We start from the raw sequence: 19,129 nt of genomic DNA, 5'->3' as shown, positions 1-19,129 counted from the left end.
TTTCTATCAAAATCTTGTGTATTCTTCAGAAACAGACACTCCAAAGGTTCAGAGTGAAATATCATACTGCATTATTAAACTTGGAGGTTTCCATGATGGGAAGTATCTGAATGGGTTGAATATTGGCCCTCACAATATATGCCCATGTCCTAAACCCTGGTACCTGTGACTGTAATGTTATTTGGAAAAAAGAGTCTTTGAAGATATAATTAAGTAAAAGATCTCAAGATGAGATGATCTTGGATTATCCAGGTGGGTCCTAATCCATCGACAAGCGTTCTTATAAGAGATAGAGAGGAGAGGACACAGGAACCGATGAGAAGGCCATGCAAGACAGAGGCAGAGACTAGAGTGATGCAGCCACAAGCCAAGGAGCCCTTGAAACCCCAGAAGCTGAAAGAGGCATAAAAGGGTCTCCCCTGGAGCCTTCAGAGGGAGTGTGGCCTTGCTGACACCTTGATTTTGGCCTTCTGGCTTCCAGAACTGAGAATGGCCAGTTTGTGGTAATTTGCTACAGCAGCCTTAGGAAAGTGAGGGAGCGCCCACTCACAGCATAGCCCTCCTCCTTGCTTGTTCAGAACACTTTTCACTCAGCATAGGATCTTGTAATTTTTAAGTTGTTCCACTAAAGTAATACATTTAATTTCATTCAAGAAGAGAATTTATCTAGTTTTAGAATGAGATACAGTGTCTAGTTCCAAGCCCAGTATTATATAGAAAATTTGATCATAAAAAGCTGCTTGCCTGGATAACTAAAGTGCTCTGAAACCTGCTATATCCTCATCTATTTTTTTTTTTTTTTTTTTTTTTTTTTGAGACAGGGTCTCACTCTGTCGCCCAGGCTGAATGCAATGATGCGATCTCGGCTCACTGCAGCTTTGACTTCCTGGGCTCAAGTGATCCCCTCGCCTTAGTCTCCTGAGTAGCTGGGACCACAGGTGCACACCACCACGCCTGGTTAATTTGTTTTTTGTAGAGACAGGTCTTGCTGTGTTGCCTAGGCTGGTCTCGAACTCGTGGACACAAGCCATCTTCTTGCCTTGGCCTTCCAAAGTGTTGGGATTACAGGTGTGAGCCACTGCACCTGGCCCTGCTATATATTTATCTAACTGGTTAATCCAGGAAGATGAGGTTTAGAAGTCTTAATTATTTGAGCTGCACAGACCAGAAAATACAGGAATGGCAATGCCATTGTGTTCCAGGCAGAACCCAGAGTGCCTTATTGACCCTTTAAATGTTATTATCTCTCTCTTACCTGTGATGCATTAGTCAATGCACAATATTTCCATATATCTGAGTCAGGTTAAAAAAAAAATCAAGTTGGGCTAAACCAAACAATGTTTAGAATTTTCATTCATTCATTCACTCATTCAATCTTTCCACAAATCATAAGTTATCTATCATCTGCAAGGCACTGTGCTAACTGCTGGAATACTTAGTGAACATAATAGACAAGGCCCTCATGCTCCCATGGAGTGTACAATCTAGTGACATTATGCTCCAGGAAGATGTTAGAATTATTTAAATATGACCTAAGTCTAAACTGATGTAGCATTCTGTAATTTTCACACGATTGGCAAAATAATAATAGCTCTGACAACATCAAGTTGCCATGCCACACAAGATCTATGTACTGATACAATCAGGATACCAGAAATACCTGAAGCTATTTAAGTAATTGGTTCTGAGTTAATTGCATAGATAGAGGGAAAATATGGAATGCATAAACCAAACAATATGCTAAATCAGCATAATATTGAGGTTTATGACTATGTTCTATGATGCTTTATTGTTTTGAAGATTTACCTACTAATGATATTTTTCTTTAGATAATAGAATTAATTGATATTCTTTAAAATTAGACTATAAAGAGAAAGTCCATAGAAGTCTGGACAGTAGGGACAGCCAGTGTAGCCTCTGTTTGCTATTCATCATCTGAAAGTAGGAAGCCTCCCCTTTCCACTCCTAAAGGTCCCAAGGCTGATCTGTTCTCAGCCTAGGCTGGAGGATCCGTCTCCTGGATTACATCACACACTTTCCTAGAGGTCTACAGTGATTCCCATTTATCATTCACAATTATATTCCTGATCATTAGTTGTATATATCTCCACCAACCATCCCCCTTCTCAGATCCTGAGATCACTGGGCTATCTTGGTTCTGTTCTCAATTTGATTAGGATTGTACTTCTGTCCCTGGTCCACCTCTGCCAATGTCATTTTCAGTACTTTTTTCAGCTATGTTATTCTTAATTGAGAATAACTCATGCTAGGTGGTTTACATTGGCCCCACCCCTCCTGTCATTCCAGTTTCTGTTGCTGTCAAACTCTTTACACTCCACCCCGCTGAATGTATCCCTCCTCTCATGAAACTGGGCTGAACAGAAAGACGTCTTTATACTTACATATAATTTGCTGTTTAAACCTCTCCCAACAGACAAAAAGACTTTTGAATGCAATATGTTGATTCTGTTAATTCTATTTGGCATTTAAACATCCAGGAAATGAACTGATTTCATGGAAAGTACATTTTCAGTAATTTAAATAATAGTTTCAATTTTGTTAATTTTCATACTCAGAGTCAAGCCTAAAAATTTCTCAGCCATGATGCTGACCACATATTCCGACTGATTCTTGGGCTTGATATTGTTACTAGAGTGCTTTACTTTCCTTTGTCCTCGAAGCAAATTTCTAACGTAGGCAGCATTGATGTTCGTTTGTGTAATCAAGCCATAATACATTCATAAAAAAGAGTTTTGAATCAACAAATAAAGCCTAATTTTTAAGCTCTATTTTATAATAGGAAACTGAAATAAGATAATGTAAAGAGTCTCCTCAAGTTAATTAACTCTGATTCTTGTGAAAACCTCCTCAGTTTAAATCCTGATATACCAGGGAAATTTGGAGACTTGTAAATAGCATTTCATGCCCCTGTACAGGACACAGGAGCTCCTTCCACCTCCCACTAATGCTTGCTTACATAATTTTGCAGTAACTTCTTTTCCAAATATTACAAGCACACAGGAGAGCAAGAGGTGAAACAATAGCCCCAAACCCAGATCTCCACAGTCTCCAGTAGGAACTTGTGAAAAAAATTCTTTCAATTTTAGCTCTGCATGGGCATGTCAAAGCCTCTCCACTCCTCTCTTCCCATCTACAAATAAGGGATAATAATGTTAATATTTGCTTACTTACCTCACAGGAGAATGAAAAGAAAGAGTAATTTAATGTTAATAGGTTCTTTGAAGATGAAAAGTATTTCATAATTGCTAAGTTCTATTACATTTTTTAAAACCCATCTCAAAGATACCCCTCTTTCCTTATCCTCCTAACTTTGTTTAATTAAAAATAATTATCCTTTCTCAACATCATTATTTAAGTGCATAAGACCTTCATGACGTTCCCACACAATGTATGTTTCCATGCTTTACTCAGTGTTACTGCCTTCAGGTTCGGGCCTTTCATATTTTCTAACTTCTTATGTATTAGAAAGTCTAGTGAAAACCTATCATGTCTGCCTGGGGTAGATTTTATTTCAGAGTGTGAAAATTGCATGAACAGCCAGCTTTTCTTCCTCACACTCTTTGAAAGGCTCTTGATGCTGCTGGCATCTAAGGCAGAATTTCTCAAAGGTGGGGGTGACCCTTCCATTGGTATCTGAGTCCCTGGGGTGTTCGTTAAGATCTAGCCTGGAGATCAGACTCTGTGGGGTGGGTTATGGAAATCTGCATTTAAAATAAATTCTGCAGTTGCTGACTAAAATTTGAGAACCACCCATTCCAAGTCCCTCATCATATTTTTAAGATGAAAAACATAATCTGAAGGTCAAAAGTGAAGTTTTTTGCCTTAGGCATCACTCATTGCATTTTCCTCATGGATACTGGAAGAAGGGATGGAGGACAAAGGCTTTTCTAGAAGCTGAGAGTATGAAGGGTTCTACTTGGCCTCCTCTCACACCACCACCTACAGGCACATGCATCCTTGCCTCCTCACACCCCACTAATTGGGGGGGTCTTCTTTTTATCTAATCCCCCTCATATCACCGTCCTCTCACTCTCTCTGGTTCTTGCTTTTGTCGCCTCTCTCATTAGTAAGTACATCTGCAATCTACACTTGCCATTTATTTCCCTCAATCTCAAGGAAAAAGGGGCTGACTCTTTTTCTTTTTTTTTTTGAGATGGCGTTTCCCTCTTGTTGCTCAGGCTGGAGTGCAATGGCGAGATCTCTGCTCACTGCAATCTCCACCTCCCAGGTTCAAGCAATTCTCCTGCAGGGGCTGACTCTTTTTCAAAGTTAATCTCTCCACTTGGGCTACCTATCCCCTTTCCCTGCCTCCTCTGGGCTCTTGTTCCATCCACTTTTTGCTCTCTCTTATAATTTAAGACTTTCTCTCTCTTCTGACATTGTCTCCTCAAAGGCCTTGAATCCTTCTAGCGGCCCCACACAGCCAAGCTCCTAGAAAGAGCAGTTTTCAGGTCTGTTTGATGCTGGTATTTAAAAATACGAGCAAGGCCAGGCATGGTGACTCACGACTGTAATCCCAGCACTTTGGGAGGCCAAGGTAGGTGAATCACCTGAAGTCAGAAGTTTGAGACCAGCCTGGCCAACATGGTGAAACCCCTTCTGTACTAAAAATACAAAAATTAGCCAGGCCTGGTGGTACACACCTGTAATCCCAGCTACTCGAGAGGCCGAGGTGGGAGAATTGCTTGAACCCGGGAGGCGGAGGTTGCAGTGAGCCAATATCTCGCCATTGCACTCTAGCCTGGTAGACAAGAGCGAATCTCCGTATGAAAACAAACAAACAAACAAACAAACAAACAAACAAGCAGAACTACCTTTGGAAAGTGAATACACAGTACAAAGAGTAAGGGGAATCGCCAGCAATAACGTCTGCACCACGGAGCTGTTTTTGGAATAAATATGGGGGAAGCAGAGTTTTGATTCTTTGCAGCTCCCTGTCCTCCTGGCACAACCAAATTTCCCTGGTCCTGGCTTTTATACCAAGGCCAGCATTGCTGTCATTCCCTGTGCTCTGTGCACATTCTTGTGGGCTGAGTTCAGGGTTTGGCCATTGGCTAGTCTCCTGTCTCCATAGCTAATAGTGGGTTTGGTGTAGGCCCTGGCATCCCCACCAGTGGTTTGCTTTGTAATTTTTCCCTCTTGGTCTGTGGGAGGACTGAGGCATGGTGTCTGGAACTCCTGTGCAGCTGCAGGCCTGCTTGGAGGGTGAGGTGGTTGTTGTGGGGCAGGTGAGAGCACACCAGGGCCATAGCTAACCTCTAGCCTTCATAAAGAGCCCACGGCAACTCTGTGGGAATCCTTCCAGCAGCCCGCTTATGGCTGGAGACAGAGCTGTGGCTTCTGTCTAAGCTTTTCCCTCTGACTCAGTCCAGGAGGCCACTGTCTTGGGAAACAAATGATAACAGCATCTGGGAGATTCTCTCTCGATGGACTAGCAGGGAATCAGGACATGAACTCAGTGGACTGACTGCACCGAGACTCACCTGGTCATTACTTGAAGGTCATTACTTAAAGTAAGTTCTTCAGTTGCCAACATTTGAAAACTAAAGCGTGTGGCTCAATTATGCTGGTCCAATAACCAGAGAGGTCTAATATACGAGTGTCTTAGTTCATTCCTGTGGCTATCACAAAATACCATGGCTTGAGTAATTTATAAATAATAGAAATTCATTTCTCACAGCTCTGAAGGCTGAGAAATCCAAGATCAAGGTGCCAAAGATTCAGGGTCTGGTAAGGCCTTGTTCTCTGCTTCTAAGATGGACACCTAGATGTATCCTCAAATGGCAGAACGGGAACAGCAAAAGGGACTAGGCCACTCTCTTCAACCTCTTTTATAGGGGGACTGATCCCATTCACAAAGGTGGAGCCCTCATGACTTAATCACTTTCCCAAAGGCCTCATTACTTTTTGTTGTTGTTTGTTTATGAGATGGAGTTTTGCTCTTGTTGCCCAGGCTGGAGTGCAATGCAATTAGGCTCACTGCAACCTCTGCCTCCCAGGTTCAAGTGATTCTCCTGCCTCAGCCTTCCCGAGTAGCTGGGATTACAGGCATGTGCCACCATGCCTGGCTAATTTTTCTATTTTTAGTAGAGATGGGGTTTCACCATGTTGGTCAGACTGGTCTCAAACTCCTGACCTCAGGTGATCCACCTGCCTCGGCCTCCCAAAGCGCTGGGATTACAGGCATGAGTTTCCTTGCCCAGCCAAGGCCTCATTTCTTAATACCATCACCTTGGGGGTTAAGTTCCAACCTATGAATTTTGGAAAAACACATACATTCCAACTGCAGCAATGACATATTCCAAGGTTGAAAATGTTTTCCTAAAGCTCTAGGCCTACAGAAATACTTTTTATCCTGCAAAAAAATTTTGCTTAACCTTTTCTTTTTCCAGTCTTCCATCACGAAAACAGTGGTTCTCAACAGAGTGGTTTTGCCTTCTAGGAGAATTATGGCAATGTCTGGAAACATTTTCGGTTGTGACAGCTGGGGGTGGCCGTGGTGGTGCTACTGTACCTAGTGGGCAAACTCACTCTCTCAAGGCCTTTTATAAGGGCCTTACTCCCATTCATGAGGACTCTGCTCTCATCATTTAATCACTTCTTAAGGGCCCCACCTCTTAATATCATCACATCGGTGATTAAGTTTCAACATATGAATTCTGGGGGATGCGTCATTCAAACCACAGCAGGCACTCTTATGTCCTTTTGGTGAACTAGGAGGCTGAGACTCAGATAAGTCAAGAAAGCTGCCCAGGGTCTACTGAGAGTTGGAGCAGGCATGAAACCTGGGTTTGCCTTTTGCTGTGTGGCACCTGCCTCAGGACCTGAAGGGTGCTGCCTCCATGCCAGAAACCACGCTGGCTGCAGAGGGCAAACCCGAACAATAAGATGCTGCCCTGATCCAGTTTCGAAGCTAACACAAAGTGGCCAGGGAGGGATGCAAGGAGAGACGCAGACAGTAGATTAGAGCAGTGCTCTCTCAAGCTATTTTGCACGGAAGCATAGAGATGGGGAGGAGGAAGAGCCTGAGGGGCTCAGTGGACCAGTCACCCCTCCTCCTTGCCAGAGCCTGGCTCCAATTCCATCTGTTCTAGATTGGAGAACAAGGTTCCAGCTAAAAGGGTTTGGAAATCTTTGTTTTTTAAAAGAATTCAAGAGAAGATGAACATATTTGTCTTGAGAAGGTTCAGGAAATCATGAAGAAATCATGCAGTATTTTAAGTGGATTTTCAGGGTGGGAAATTTGCGCCCACGTAAATGAGAGAAGAGGAACAGAAGAAACAATCGAGCACATATGGGCAGCGGAGCAAAGCCTAAGGAAGCGTGGGGAGGGCAGAGGAGGAGCTGCTGGGAAGAGGCAGATGGTGTCTCAAGGCAGGTGGTCTTGTGCTTTGGCTGTCCTGAGAATGCGAGGAGTCCAGACTCCATTTTGTAGACAGTGGGGAATTAGTAAAGAGGTCTGTGCTGAGTAAAGGGGGGAGAAATGGCAAAGAGAGATAAAGAAGGGAAGAGACCAAGGGTAGGGCGAGCATAGTCGTACCACGTACATGAGGCATTTACAATATGCCAGGAGCTCACGTGTAGAACAGTTTGGAGAATCCAGCATCAAGTCCTTAGGTGCTAAGAATTGTGCATTGATGAATGCATATCTAAGATATTTGTTTTCCACTAATAATTAAGCTAGACATTTATACCAAATGGCATCTTGGCTGTAAGAGATTTATTTATTTTTTACACACAGATGTAATTTTTATATAGATTTTGGCTTCTCCTGGCATGGCTAGCTGGCTCCTGTCACCTCGGCTCATCTCCTGTGACACATATTGATAATCTAAAATGTGCCCTTCCATTTTTAAAATCTGAATCATATAATCACATACTAATATATTTATATTTACGTATCTCTAGCTACATACACACAGGCTTGGGGTTAGTATTTTTCAATTTTTGAATTGCATTCTTCATGCTTTTCTGCTTTTCTTCTCTCAACAATATCTTGAGGAAATCTCTCTCCATCACCTGGAAGCTTCTAATTCAGTCTTTTTTATGCCCCATATGACTGTGCAGTGTGGATCTGCTGTAATACATGTAAACATTCCCCTGCTGATGGACATTTGCATTGCTTCTAGGTTTGTGTCTTTACGAACACTGCTGAAATAAACACACCAGTGTGTTTTGTGCAGCAGTCCAGCATAGCTTTTACAAGTCTGCACTCAGCCAGTCACGGTGGCTCACACCTGTCATCCCAGCACTTTGGGAGGCCGAGGCCGGCCGATCATGAGGTCAGGAGTTTGAGACCAACCTGGCCAAAATAGTGAAACTCCGTCTCTACTAAAAATACAAAAATTAGCCGAGTGTGGTAGCGGGCACCTGTAGTCCCAGCTACTCAGGAGGCCGAGGCAGAAGAATCGCTTGAACCCGGGAGGTGGAGGTTGCAGTGAGCCAAGATTGCGCCATTGCACTCTAGCCTGGTGACAGAGCAAGATTCTGTCACAAAAGAAAAAAAAAGAAAAAAAGGAAAATTCTGCAGTCTAGAGTTAGACTGCATGTGATTGCTCCTCACCTCTGCCACTTACTAGCTCTTATACTGGGCAAGTTTAAGCCTCTATGGGTATCAGTTTCCTCATTTGTAAAATAGAGGATTATAACAGGTTATGTAATTCACGTAGAGCCTTTGCAAAAATACCTGGCCCATAATAAGGGCTCAATAAATATTACCTGTTATTATAAAAGTACGATATTAGTGCTTTTGTTTCTATGAGATAACTTTATGGGCTAAAGGGTATATGGGTTTTTAAAATTTTAGTTTATATTGTGGGTTGGATTCCCCCTCAAAAGGCTGTAAAATTGCTTCATGCATGTTTCTACCAACAATGTATGAAAGCATCTTTTTACTCATGTCCCCTCCAAAGATAAATAACTCTTTAATTTTTGGCAATTTGATTGTTATAAAATGATATCTCATTGTTACCTTAGTTTTCATTTCCTTCACCATTGGAAAAGTTCAAATTTTTTAATGGGTTTATCAATCATTTGAATTCGTTCTTCTCTGAACAGCTTTTTCTTATTCTTTGCCAATTTTCCCAGGGTTGTATCTCCTCTTTTTTTCAAGTTGTAAGAGCTCTTTGAAATGTGTATTACAGATTTTCAACCTCTGATTTTCTTGAGTCACAAAGATTAATTTTCAAGATCAAAGCTTGTCTTTTGACCTTGTTTATGGTATTTTTGTCATGAAAGTATTTTAATTTTTATATATTCAGATACATCTTTCTTTTTTTTTTGAGACAGAGTCTCACTCTGTTGCCCAGGCTGGGGTGCAGTGGCACAATCCCGGCCCACTGCAACCTCAGCCACCCGGGTTCAAGCAATTCTCCTGCCTCAGCCTCCCGAGTAGCTGGGATTACAGGTATGTGTCACTAGGCCTGGTTAATTTTTGTATTTTTTAGTAGAGATGGGGTTTCACCATGTTGGCCAGGATGGTCTCAAACTCCTGACCTCAAGCGATCCACCCGCCTTGGCCTTCTAAAGTGCTGGGATTACAGGCGTGAGCCACTGTGCTCGGCCTTTCTTTTCTTTTATAGATTCTAGTTGTTGATTAAAAAGATTGATTGTCTCTAAAAAGGTCTCTACCACTCAAGGTTTCTTGAGTTCATTTTATGTTCTCAATAATTTTTATGTTCTAGCATATGCATAAATTCACGTAGATTTTCCTGAAGAAATTTCATTCCTTTTTTTCCACGTGTTTTCAAAGTTGAGAGGAATCTAACATAATTTTCTTTTGGTTGCATACCCAGTTACAGTATGGGCATCATTAACTAAATAGTTCATTCTTTTCCTACTGAAAGTTTCTCACATGTTCTAAAGAAAGCTGGGTTCAGACATAGGACAGGCAGAGTCCTAAGCAATCCCGCACATTCTATGGTGACTTCTCATCTAATATTTGCTCCACATCTTCTTTGAGAATTGATAGGGAGGCTACTGAGATTCAGCCAGAGATGGGGTCAGCAAAGCTCTTGTAGATGTTCATGAAAGAACCCAGGAACTGTTGTTAGGGGTAGGGCTGGCACTGGGGCTTACCTGATCTTAAACTCAGATCAAAAGTCCACACTGAGCTCTTCTGTCAGGAGGGCCCTGGGAGGTTGAAGGGCCATGAGACACCCAGTGGGATCTCATAATGTTGTGGTTTCTACCTACTAATTCAAGACTCTGCAGATGTAGCAAAGGATATTTAAAGTGTGTTATCCAGGACTTCTTAAGTTCCATAAAACTCTACAATTACACTTAATACCCACTTACCCACTTGGCCAAACTCTAAACATGCACAAAAGAGCTTCCCTCCTCCCCAACTTCCCCTTGCTAAAGACCTGAAAACAGAAGATTTTTACCACCCAGGGAGTATCTGCTTGGGAAGGGAGAGAGGTCGGGGCTGGGGCAGAAGGAGGCAGGGGAGTCCGTTTATCCTGCAGTTAGCAAAGGGCCTTGGGATGCTCTTGGAAATCTCGGTTTGAGAAGTGGTAGAATGTCTGATTGTGACACCTGTAAGGTTAGATTCGTCACCACCACAGACATAAAGGAGGACACAGACATTTTGGTGGCTGCAGAGAAACTGATTAACAGCCTCAAATCTGAAATCTGGCTCTGAAAATCCTTCTCACACTGACAATTATGTAAAGAGTGACTCATAACGTAGTCATTTCTTAAAATGATACGTGTTAGCACAGGCATAGGCCACATAACCACGTTTCAGTTAATGACAGACCACACATACAGCAGTGGTCTCAAAAGATTATAATGGAGCTGCCCTACACCGGTGTGCCATTTCTTATCTTCTATACAAGATTTTACTGTACCTTTTTTATGTTTAGCTACGTTGAGATACACAAATACTTGCTGTTGTGTTACAGTTGCTTAAGGTATTCAGTATAGTAACATGTTGTGCAGGTTTGTTGCCCAGGAGCAATAGGCTATACCGTAGAGCATAGGTGTGCGGTAGGCTCTGCCATCTAGGTTTGCGTAATTCCACTCTGTGATGTTCACATAATGATAAAATTGCTTAGGGATGCATTTCTCAGAAGTCTCCCTGTCGTTAACTGACACATGACTGTACTTAAGACGAACAAAATGTGTCTGAGGCTCTGGTATTCTTCCTAGAAATAGAGAAGGAACTCACCTATTTCAATCATTCAGACTTAGGGCATCTTAGATTTGCTCCGGGAAAAGTGACATTCAGAATAATTGGGACAGAAAGAATTTCCAGTGGTGATTTCAGAGAAAATAGTTGGTAGGAGCTTAAATGACACTCAACAATGAGTGAAAAGCCCCAAATTTATTTTTTTTTTACTGTTTTTATTTATTTTATTTTAGTTCAAATATTCTGAACTAAAAATTGAAATGAGATAAAAATTCTCATTAACCAAGAAGTTTTACCTGAGAAGCATTCCATCCATCCATCCTTCCATTCAACCATCCATCTATCTGTCCAGCCTCTCTTCTTCCCTCCCTCCTTTCTTTTCTTCCTTCCTTCCTTCCACACATATTTACTGAGTGCCAAGTTTGTGACTAGGAAAGCTACAGGCAAGACTCTGGTCTCACTGGGCTTACATTTTCGGGAAGAAATGACAACAAATTATAAACATATTAATACTTTATACAGTGATAAATTCAGCCAATATATTAAAGTAAGATGTTAAGTTGGAAAATTATAAATGGATGCACTATTTAAAATTGAGTGCTCAGGAAAGACCCTTAGAGAAGGGAATGTTTGAACTTAAATGTGAATCTTTCCTATATAAACATAATAGTTTGAAACTATATGCAGTTGCAATATTCATGCATTGTATTAGACATAAAAATAAATTTAGATCTTTCACAATTCATTTACAGTTTTGTTTTTTTATGCCTCCATTCAAAATATATGAGCATTTTAACTTGGTAGTTTCTTATATATAATTTTGTAGCAAGTAAGTGAAGAGTTTCCAATGACACGAAGTTTTGGTAAATATTAAAAATGCTGAAATAACGTATCTCACAGCATCTGGGAGTGTGCTACTATAATCTCGCTAATTCAGTTTATAAAGAAGTATCATTTAAAATAGAGGGTACTACATAAAGAAGGAATGGTGAGTTGATTTTTAAAAAGGTGTCTTTGCACTGATAAGTATTTGGTAGGATTTTAGGTGATCACTAGTGTCATTTCAAGCCATTTAGCTTGTCATATACTTAACCTCCCACCATTTATAATCTGTCACCAAGTTTTGTTCATTCATTTGTTCATGCTGCTTCTGAAAAATCTTTCCATTTCTACTGCTTCTTCCCTATTTTGATTCTTTAATCTCTCTTCCAACAACTATTTCAATAGCCTCTTAAATGACTCCCCTATTGCCCACTACAGTTCATTTTCCACTTGTAACCAGAGTTGCCTTTCTGAGTTTAATACAGACCTGATTAGGCTCTTCCTTTACTAACAACATGCCTGGCTCCCTGTCATTATCATCGTCATGACAAAACCCAAATGCCCGGGAATGCCATCAAATGCTTTTCCCTGCCCAACACCAGGATGCCTTTCCAGCCTCTTTCTGTCTTCTGAGGCCACACCAAACTGACATCTGCTGTGAACGCTGGGCCCTCCATCGAGAACTCCCCACTCCTCTTCTCTGCCAGCCAATTATTCTCATTCATGTTTCCAAAGTTCCTTGTACCTCATTATTACAATATGGTGTGATAAGCACTATAATAGAGGTACGCACAGCGGTGGTCACATTGTATTTTAATTTGACCGATTACATATCTGACTTTGCCTTTGAATGGGGGCTGATCCTGATGCTAGAGCCATGATACCTGGGTTCCTATTCCTGCCTGGTCCTCGACTATGGCCTTGTTTATGTCTGTGCCTCATTTTCCTCATCTGTAAAAGTAGGATAACTCAGTATCTGGGTTATAATATTGTTATAACAACATTATATCTGGGTTATAATATTGTTAGACAGTGCCTGGTATATTTAGCAGATTCTCAATGGATCCTTCATTATTTAGCTTAATTATTAAATTCTGTATCCCTAAAGATATAAAATCAGGATACAATAAATATGAAAAGGATAAAAAAGCATATAAGTGCCTCATCAATATGCAAATGACATCATCATAATCAAAGAATGAAGATATGAAATGTGGAATAGGCCAGGCACGTTGGCTCACGCCTGTAATCCCAGCACTTTGGGAGGCTGAGGAGGGTGGATCACCTGAGGTCAGGAGTTCGAGACCAGCCTGGCTAACATGGTGAAACCCTGTTTCTACTAAAAATACAAAATTAGCTGGGCGTGGTGGCATGTGCCTGTAATCCCAGCTACCTGGGAGGCTGAGGCAGGAGAACCCAGGAGATGGAGGTTGCAGTGAGCCGAGATTTTGCCATTGCACTCAGCCTGGGAGACAAGAGCGAAACTCCATCTCAAAAAAAAAAAAAAAAGAAATTTGGAATAGTATTCATCGACTTCTGTCATCAAAGACACATACAACAGACACACACTGTTCTGTAAATTATAAGATTTCTGGTGAATGGGTTGAATGTCCTGAAATGTATAGGCTCTTGTGGTAATTTTCCATTCCCTGCTCTCCCGTCCTCCACTAATTTCCCATCTTTTTCTGCCCTGCTCTGTGACCTAGGGACTGGCCACTGTGGGTTGCAGTATCTGGAGAGCCTCTGTCCTCTGGTTTATGGTTGGGTTTGGCCGTTGGGACTGGAGGGTGGGAGAAGAGTGTTGATTGAGAGGGTTATTTCCCAGCTTTGACCTGCTGTGGCCAGGTCTGGCAGGGACTGTGTCCATGAGTGACCACAGGGTCCATGGCTGGTCCCTTATAGGCTCCAGCTTTGAAAGAGCTCTTCTGATTCTATCTCCTCTCTCTCCTTGGCCTGAATATTATCACTGCTGACTTTGACAGGGTCCTTTCAGTTTGGAAGTCAGTCGTACAAATAAGTAATGAAACAGCAATTGCAGAAAGTCTCTTTAGGCCAAAGGCAACATGACAAAACAAAACAAAAAACAAAAAACCTGACCAAAAACAAAAAACAAAAAAACAAAACCCACAAACAGTTTTTTTTTCCAGCTTATTCAACGTGTGTAACACAGAATTTTCACTATATTTATTCATATTGGTATGTCTCAACACTGGACTAGGAACTGGGTGGAATCCTGATGCCCTGCTAGGGCTTTTGATTAAGCTGGCTCTATTCCAAGGGATACAAAGCCCACACACAGGAAGCAGGAAGCCCAGAATGTCAAGTACCTACTCTCAAAGGGGAGCTTTCAGAGGAAGGACACAGTGTCAGGGGTTTCTCCATTGATGTCTTTGGGCATTGCCTCACCCGGAAGTGGTTGCTGCAGGAGCATGTGCAGTGTGAGAAGGAGGAGGCCTTCCTTCAGGAACAAGCAGCATTCACGCATCGTGGAGAGCAGATTCCCAGAGTGTAAAGCTCTTAAGGGACATGTGCATTTATTGCTGACTTTGCAAGGGCTTTAAAACCACAGACAATACAGAAAAGCGTGAACTTTGAGCAATTAATTGCACATGGCAGGAAGGAGCACTCTATTAATCTTAACCCTGGTAGAAGGAAGAGACTGGTGTGACTTGTGGAATAATATTCATTTATGCACCCAGTGGTCGGGGAGCTGTTCTGAACACCACAAAGTGCCAGGCATTGTGCTAGAGTAAAATAAGACAAAAGTGTCTCTGCTCTGATAGAGTTTACTTTTTAGAGGGAACTCAGAAAATGTGTAAGAGGATGGGACACAGAAGAAGGTCAGTGAAGGGTAAAGAAGCAGAATAACAACAACAACAAAAGATAAAATTGATCACTGCAAAGATGCTGCCTCCAGCCACAGCTGAGTACCCTGTCAATCCTGAGTGATGTTTAATCCTTTGAAGCCTTATAATGGATTTTTGCTAGGCATTAAAAAGTATAATCATGTAAGAGCAGCTGTATTAAAACATTCATATAAACTCTACATTAGTTTCTCTAACTCTACATTTGGTTTCTCAGTCATTCCTCTATAGCAAGCCAATCGGTATTAAATGTGTGTATGTTAAGTGGTAATAATTCTTCCAGTTAAGGGAAAACTCCAGTCCTTTCACTATTTCACTAGCCTACAAGCAACTGACTTTTAAATTCATCTAATTTTTATGAATGATTATGATAACATATAAAATTATGCTTGGTAGTACAAAATAGATCCATTTAGCTCATCAGCATTTTATACATTTATAAATTTTATAAAAGATGAATACCAATTACACAGCATTTTCTGATATGCCTTACTAGAGAATAAAATTTCTATTTTTGGAAAAAACCAACAACAACTTTTGAAGCTGACCTGTGTTTGCCATGTTTATTTCGGGTCTGTGGTTATGCTTATCTCTGATTCCAGAGTGAAGGGAGGTGGGCAGGGCGTGGGTGTCCATGAAGGCACCTCTGTCCTCCCTGCAGGCCAAATCCGCCCTGGCTTGTCCTGTGTCTAGGGACAATGTCCTGCTTTACAAAGTCAAGGCTGTGCCCATAAAAAGCCTTATAATCTTTTGGTTTCTCCGTTTGCTCATGAGTGATGCACAGGCCCTGATGATTGTCATCCTCTTCACAGCCTCCATGAATCTCCTGATGAACTCCCTCAGAAGGTGGAAGGAGCACCTGACACTGATCCGAGATCAGCAGCAGCCACGCCCACCCTGTGGGCGGTTAAGAGACAGCCAGTGAGTGGCATTAGCCGTGGGCAATCAGATTTGAGGACTCAGGATTCTGGTTTCCTGAGTGTCCTGGACCTGCGGGCTGCAGGAATGACAGCGACAGTTCTTCAGGCAGGTGCCACAGCACCCATACACTGCCAGCATTTTGTGCAAAATACCCAAAGCCACATCACCAGATCTGGGCTCTCCTAGCCACCCTTTGCTAAAATGCTGGCGAAAGAGCTTAACGAGCCAAGCAAGGGCACAAGATAGGTGAAACCTGCATGTTTTGTTTGTTAAACTATTTGCCTCATGGCACAAGATGGCTTACTGTATGAAAATAAACAAAAGGAATAACTGCGGCATCATGGTTTTGTTAAGATGTCCCAAAGCTGATCAGGGCTTCCTGTTAAAATCTAAGTAAGACTCTTCTTAGGTGGCTTACATTCAGTCACCTGTGGCTCTGTGCAAAGAAAACCAGTTTCCCTTGCTCAGGAATTTGCAGCCACTGATAAGAGAGGAAAAGTGTGACTCCACCTGGAGGGTCATGATACAATCTGCTCTCTGACCCTGTGGAGGTGCAGGGGCTTGTTCTGCATGCCAGGCGGAGGACTCTCTGGAATGAGGCATTCAGAGTTGAAGCTTTAAATCAGAAGGGAGTTCCCTGCCAATTTCATCACAAGTCAGCAGCATCCAAAGAGTGGCGCTGAAGAAAATCTCATCACCGTGGGTTCAGTTTTGATTGCTAGTTGGCTCAGAAAACTACCTGCAATTGTGTTTCCAGGATGCATCACAAATACTCTCCACATGAGTGAGACCATCAGCGGATGAAACTCAGCATGCTTAGTGCGGGGCCAAGTCCTCTAGCAAAGGACACAGTGGTTAACCTGCATTTTGAGGGCAGGCACTGCCAAGCCCTCATCAGGGATCCATCCAGAGAACTTTGGTAATTCGTGCAAAATCCCTGTATCACACAGTTTCCTTCCTTAATGTGATAAAGTGTATCGAAAACATCTACGGAGCCTCTTCAGCCCTGCAATGCATGGATGAGCAGAAGGCCACAAAGCCAGGTTGATTGCAGGGACGGGGCAGCAGGCGAGGCATGGTCACTGTGGAAAGCGACAGAGGCCACTCTTAACAGGCAGTCCAGCCAAGTGGGGGCCACAGTATCTTCTCTGCTTCCCATCAGGCCTTCACCTGTGGCCTTATTTTGTGGCTGCACTGAAACATGCTTGACACCAAGGTTTTCTTCAAATGTCGGTTTCCATTCATCCCACCGTGGTGCTTGTCCCTGTTGTCCTATGCCACTGTCCCCTCTTTTTGTAAGATTCACAGACTCCATTCCCCACTCCCTGACCCCCTACCTTGGACAGAGCGAGATATTTTTCCCTTGTGATTGAATACAATTCTCAGGCTTATCTATGCATCTCAGGCAAACACATGCCCACATGTGTAGATGTGAATAAGTGAGCATTGAAGCTATTATACTGTGATGGTTGGTTGGCTCATGTGTTCCTCACACTAGTCTCTTTGAGGCATGAGACCTTGCTCATTTTATGTTTGTATCCTCCCCAGCACATACTATGTGCTTGATTTATAATTGTTAAATTAGCGAAGGTATTTCTGACACTACCTAGCATAGTCTTATATGGTAAGATATTTGATGAAAATATTTCTCTGTTGATTGCTGATTCCAATTCACGACCTCTAAGACACCATCTTAAATTTCATGCTCACAAACTAAGAGCTAGCTGAGGGATTGTATTAGGTATAATCTGTGTGTGTGTATATTCCTGTGTTACAGGTCATAGCACTCTCTACCATCAGAATGGAGCCTGCCTGAATGTGAGCTCAGTGAGAGGCAGATTCCATTCTTGGGCCCTTCCACGGTGACTTGCCTGCTCTGCTCCATCAACCACTTATTCACAAGTTCTGGGACGACAAAGGGCACGTTTTGTTTCATCTTGTACAAAACCCTCGATGTGCAGTCACTCACTCTACCTCAGCTCAAGAACTTCAGGGGTTGGGAGTGCATTTGGAGAGAAGGCATGTGCAATAGCTGGAAGCCTGAGCACAGGTGGGTTACACTGATGCTTTATAGCCAAACTATAGAACTGGGGTTCTAAGGCCAGCAGGCTCAGGTGTTACCCCAGTGGCTCCCTTCAACAGCAGCATAGATAAGCCATGTCAGAAGAACCCACATTAGCCATCTCCAGGACTCCTTTCCCTCTCAACAGCAGGAGCTCCTGCAGTCAGAGCAGCGGTAATTTTCAAATCAGGCATGTGGTGATGCAGCAGGAAAGTGCCTGCATCCCAGGTGTCCCAGCAGCATTCTGGAGACCTCTAATACCCACATCTGCACCACAAAACTGCACAGCATTGATTGATACCAATCTTCCTACACATATCAGTAAGTGGTAATAGAATGCCTCAACAGCAGACAACCCAGGAACCTAAGACATACTGGATTTTCAAGTCAGAAGAATGCTTATAGATCATCTGATCCAATAGCCATATCTTACAGTAAGATGCGGAAGCCAGTGTCCACAGTGCTAAAGACATTGGTCCAAGGTCAAAGAATTTCAAACCCATAAATACCTCCAAGAAGCCTCCACTGGGACCTTATGATTTTAGTAACATTATCAACATTCATGACCTATGTCTACTGATCTTAGTGTCTTCTCAGTAGGCAATTAATTATTCTTTCTCACATCAATTTGCAGTTGATATATTATCAGCATCCTTGGTAAATTCATCTTGTGTTCTGGGTGAAGACTAACAGAGTCTTCCTTCTTGGGCTGTGTCATTCACGCTCATCCCTCATAACATCTGGCCACTGCTGTAAACACAGTGGCCTTTGAGAAATGCTTCTGAATTCTGACTAAGAAAGAGGAGAACTTTCAAACACAAGAAAGTGAACATTATAGAGCTTACCACTCAAGATGGTTTTCTACAAATGCGGACATGGGGCTGATCTGCACCGTGTAAGTATCATTTGCCGAGTACTCAAAGAGTCCATAGTAAGGGTTGAAGAGCTCCTGAGACAGAAGGAAGAAGAACTCCCGCGAGGGGCCACTGTAGTCCAGGCTGCAAAGAAAGCAGAGGTCCAGGAAGCTCATTCGGTGCCCAGAGGTGAGGGGACCTGTTTGCACCCAAATTCTAGTGTGCCCTTTCAGAGTTGGGTGCTGGGGAAAGCAGAGAGCAGCCTCTGCTCTTTGGAGTGAATCTCAGTGGAAGTATCAATCCTCATCAAGAAAATGAGGATGCAGTAATTGGTTTGGAGATGTTTCTTAACCAGATGTCCATGAATAAACTCTCATGGCAGCTTTCCTTAGTGTTTTCTTTTGATCATCTAACACCTCAGAGCTAAAACACACAGCCAGCCCATTGAACACAA

At 42.4% G+C, this 19,129-nt stretch overlaps 1 protein-coding gene and 1 long non-coding RNA gene across 3 annotated transcripts in view; one reads left to right on the top strand and one right to left on the bottom strand.

The window, feature by feature from the left end:
• HECW1 (HECT, C2 and WW domain containing E3 ubiquitin protein ligase 1) overlaps window positions 1-19,129 on the bottom strand; it is a 461,143-nt gene that overhangs the window by 39,765 nt on the left and 402,249 nt on the right. For both annotated transcript variants that reach the window (XM_010381577.2, XM_010381578.2), the window contains one exon: window positions 18,667-18,819. In XM_010381577.2, coding sequence (XP_010379879.1) covers window positions 18,667-18,819 — 153 coding nt within the window. The remainder of the gene's footprint in view (window positions 1-18,666; window positions 18,820-19,129) is intronic.
• LOC104676697 lies at window positions 5,282-19,061 on the top strand. The gene is made up of 3 exons (XR_749952.1): window positions 5,282-5,534; window positions 15,651-16,802; window positions 17,537-19,061. It is a non-coding gene; the product is annotated as an uncharacterized LOC104676697 (long non-coding RNA).

This window comes from Rhinopithecus roxellana, chromosome 6 (genome assembly GCF_007565055.1).
Source record: "Rhinopithecus roxellana isolate Shanxi Qingling chromosome 6, ASM756505v1, whole genome shotgun sequence".
Classification (NCBI taxonomy): Eukaryota; Metazoa; Chordata; class Mammalia; order Primates; family Cercopithecidae; genus Rhinopithecus; species Rhinopithecus roxellana.
This window is presented reverse-complemented; position numbering and strand designations above follow the sequence as displayed.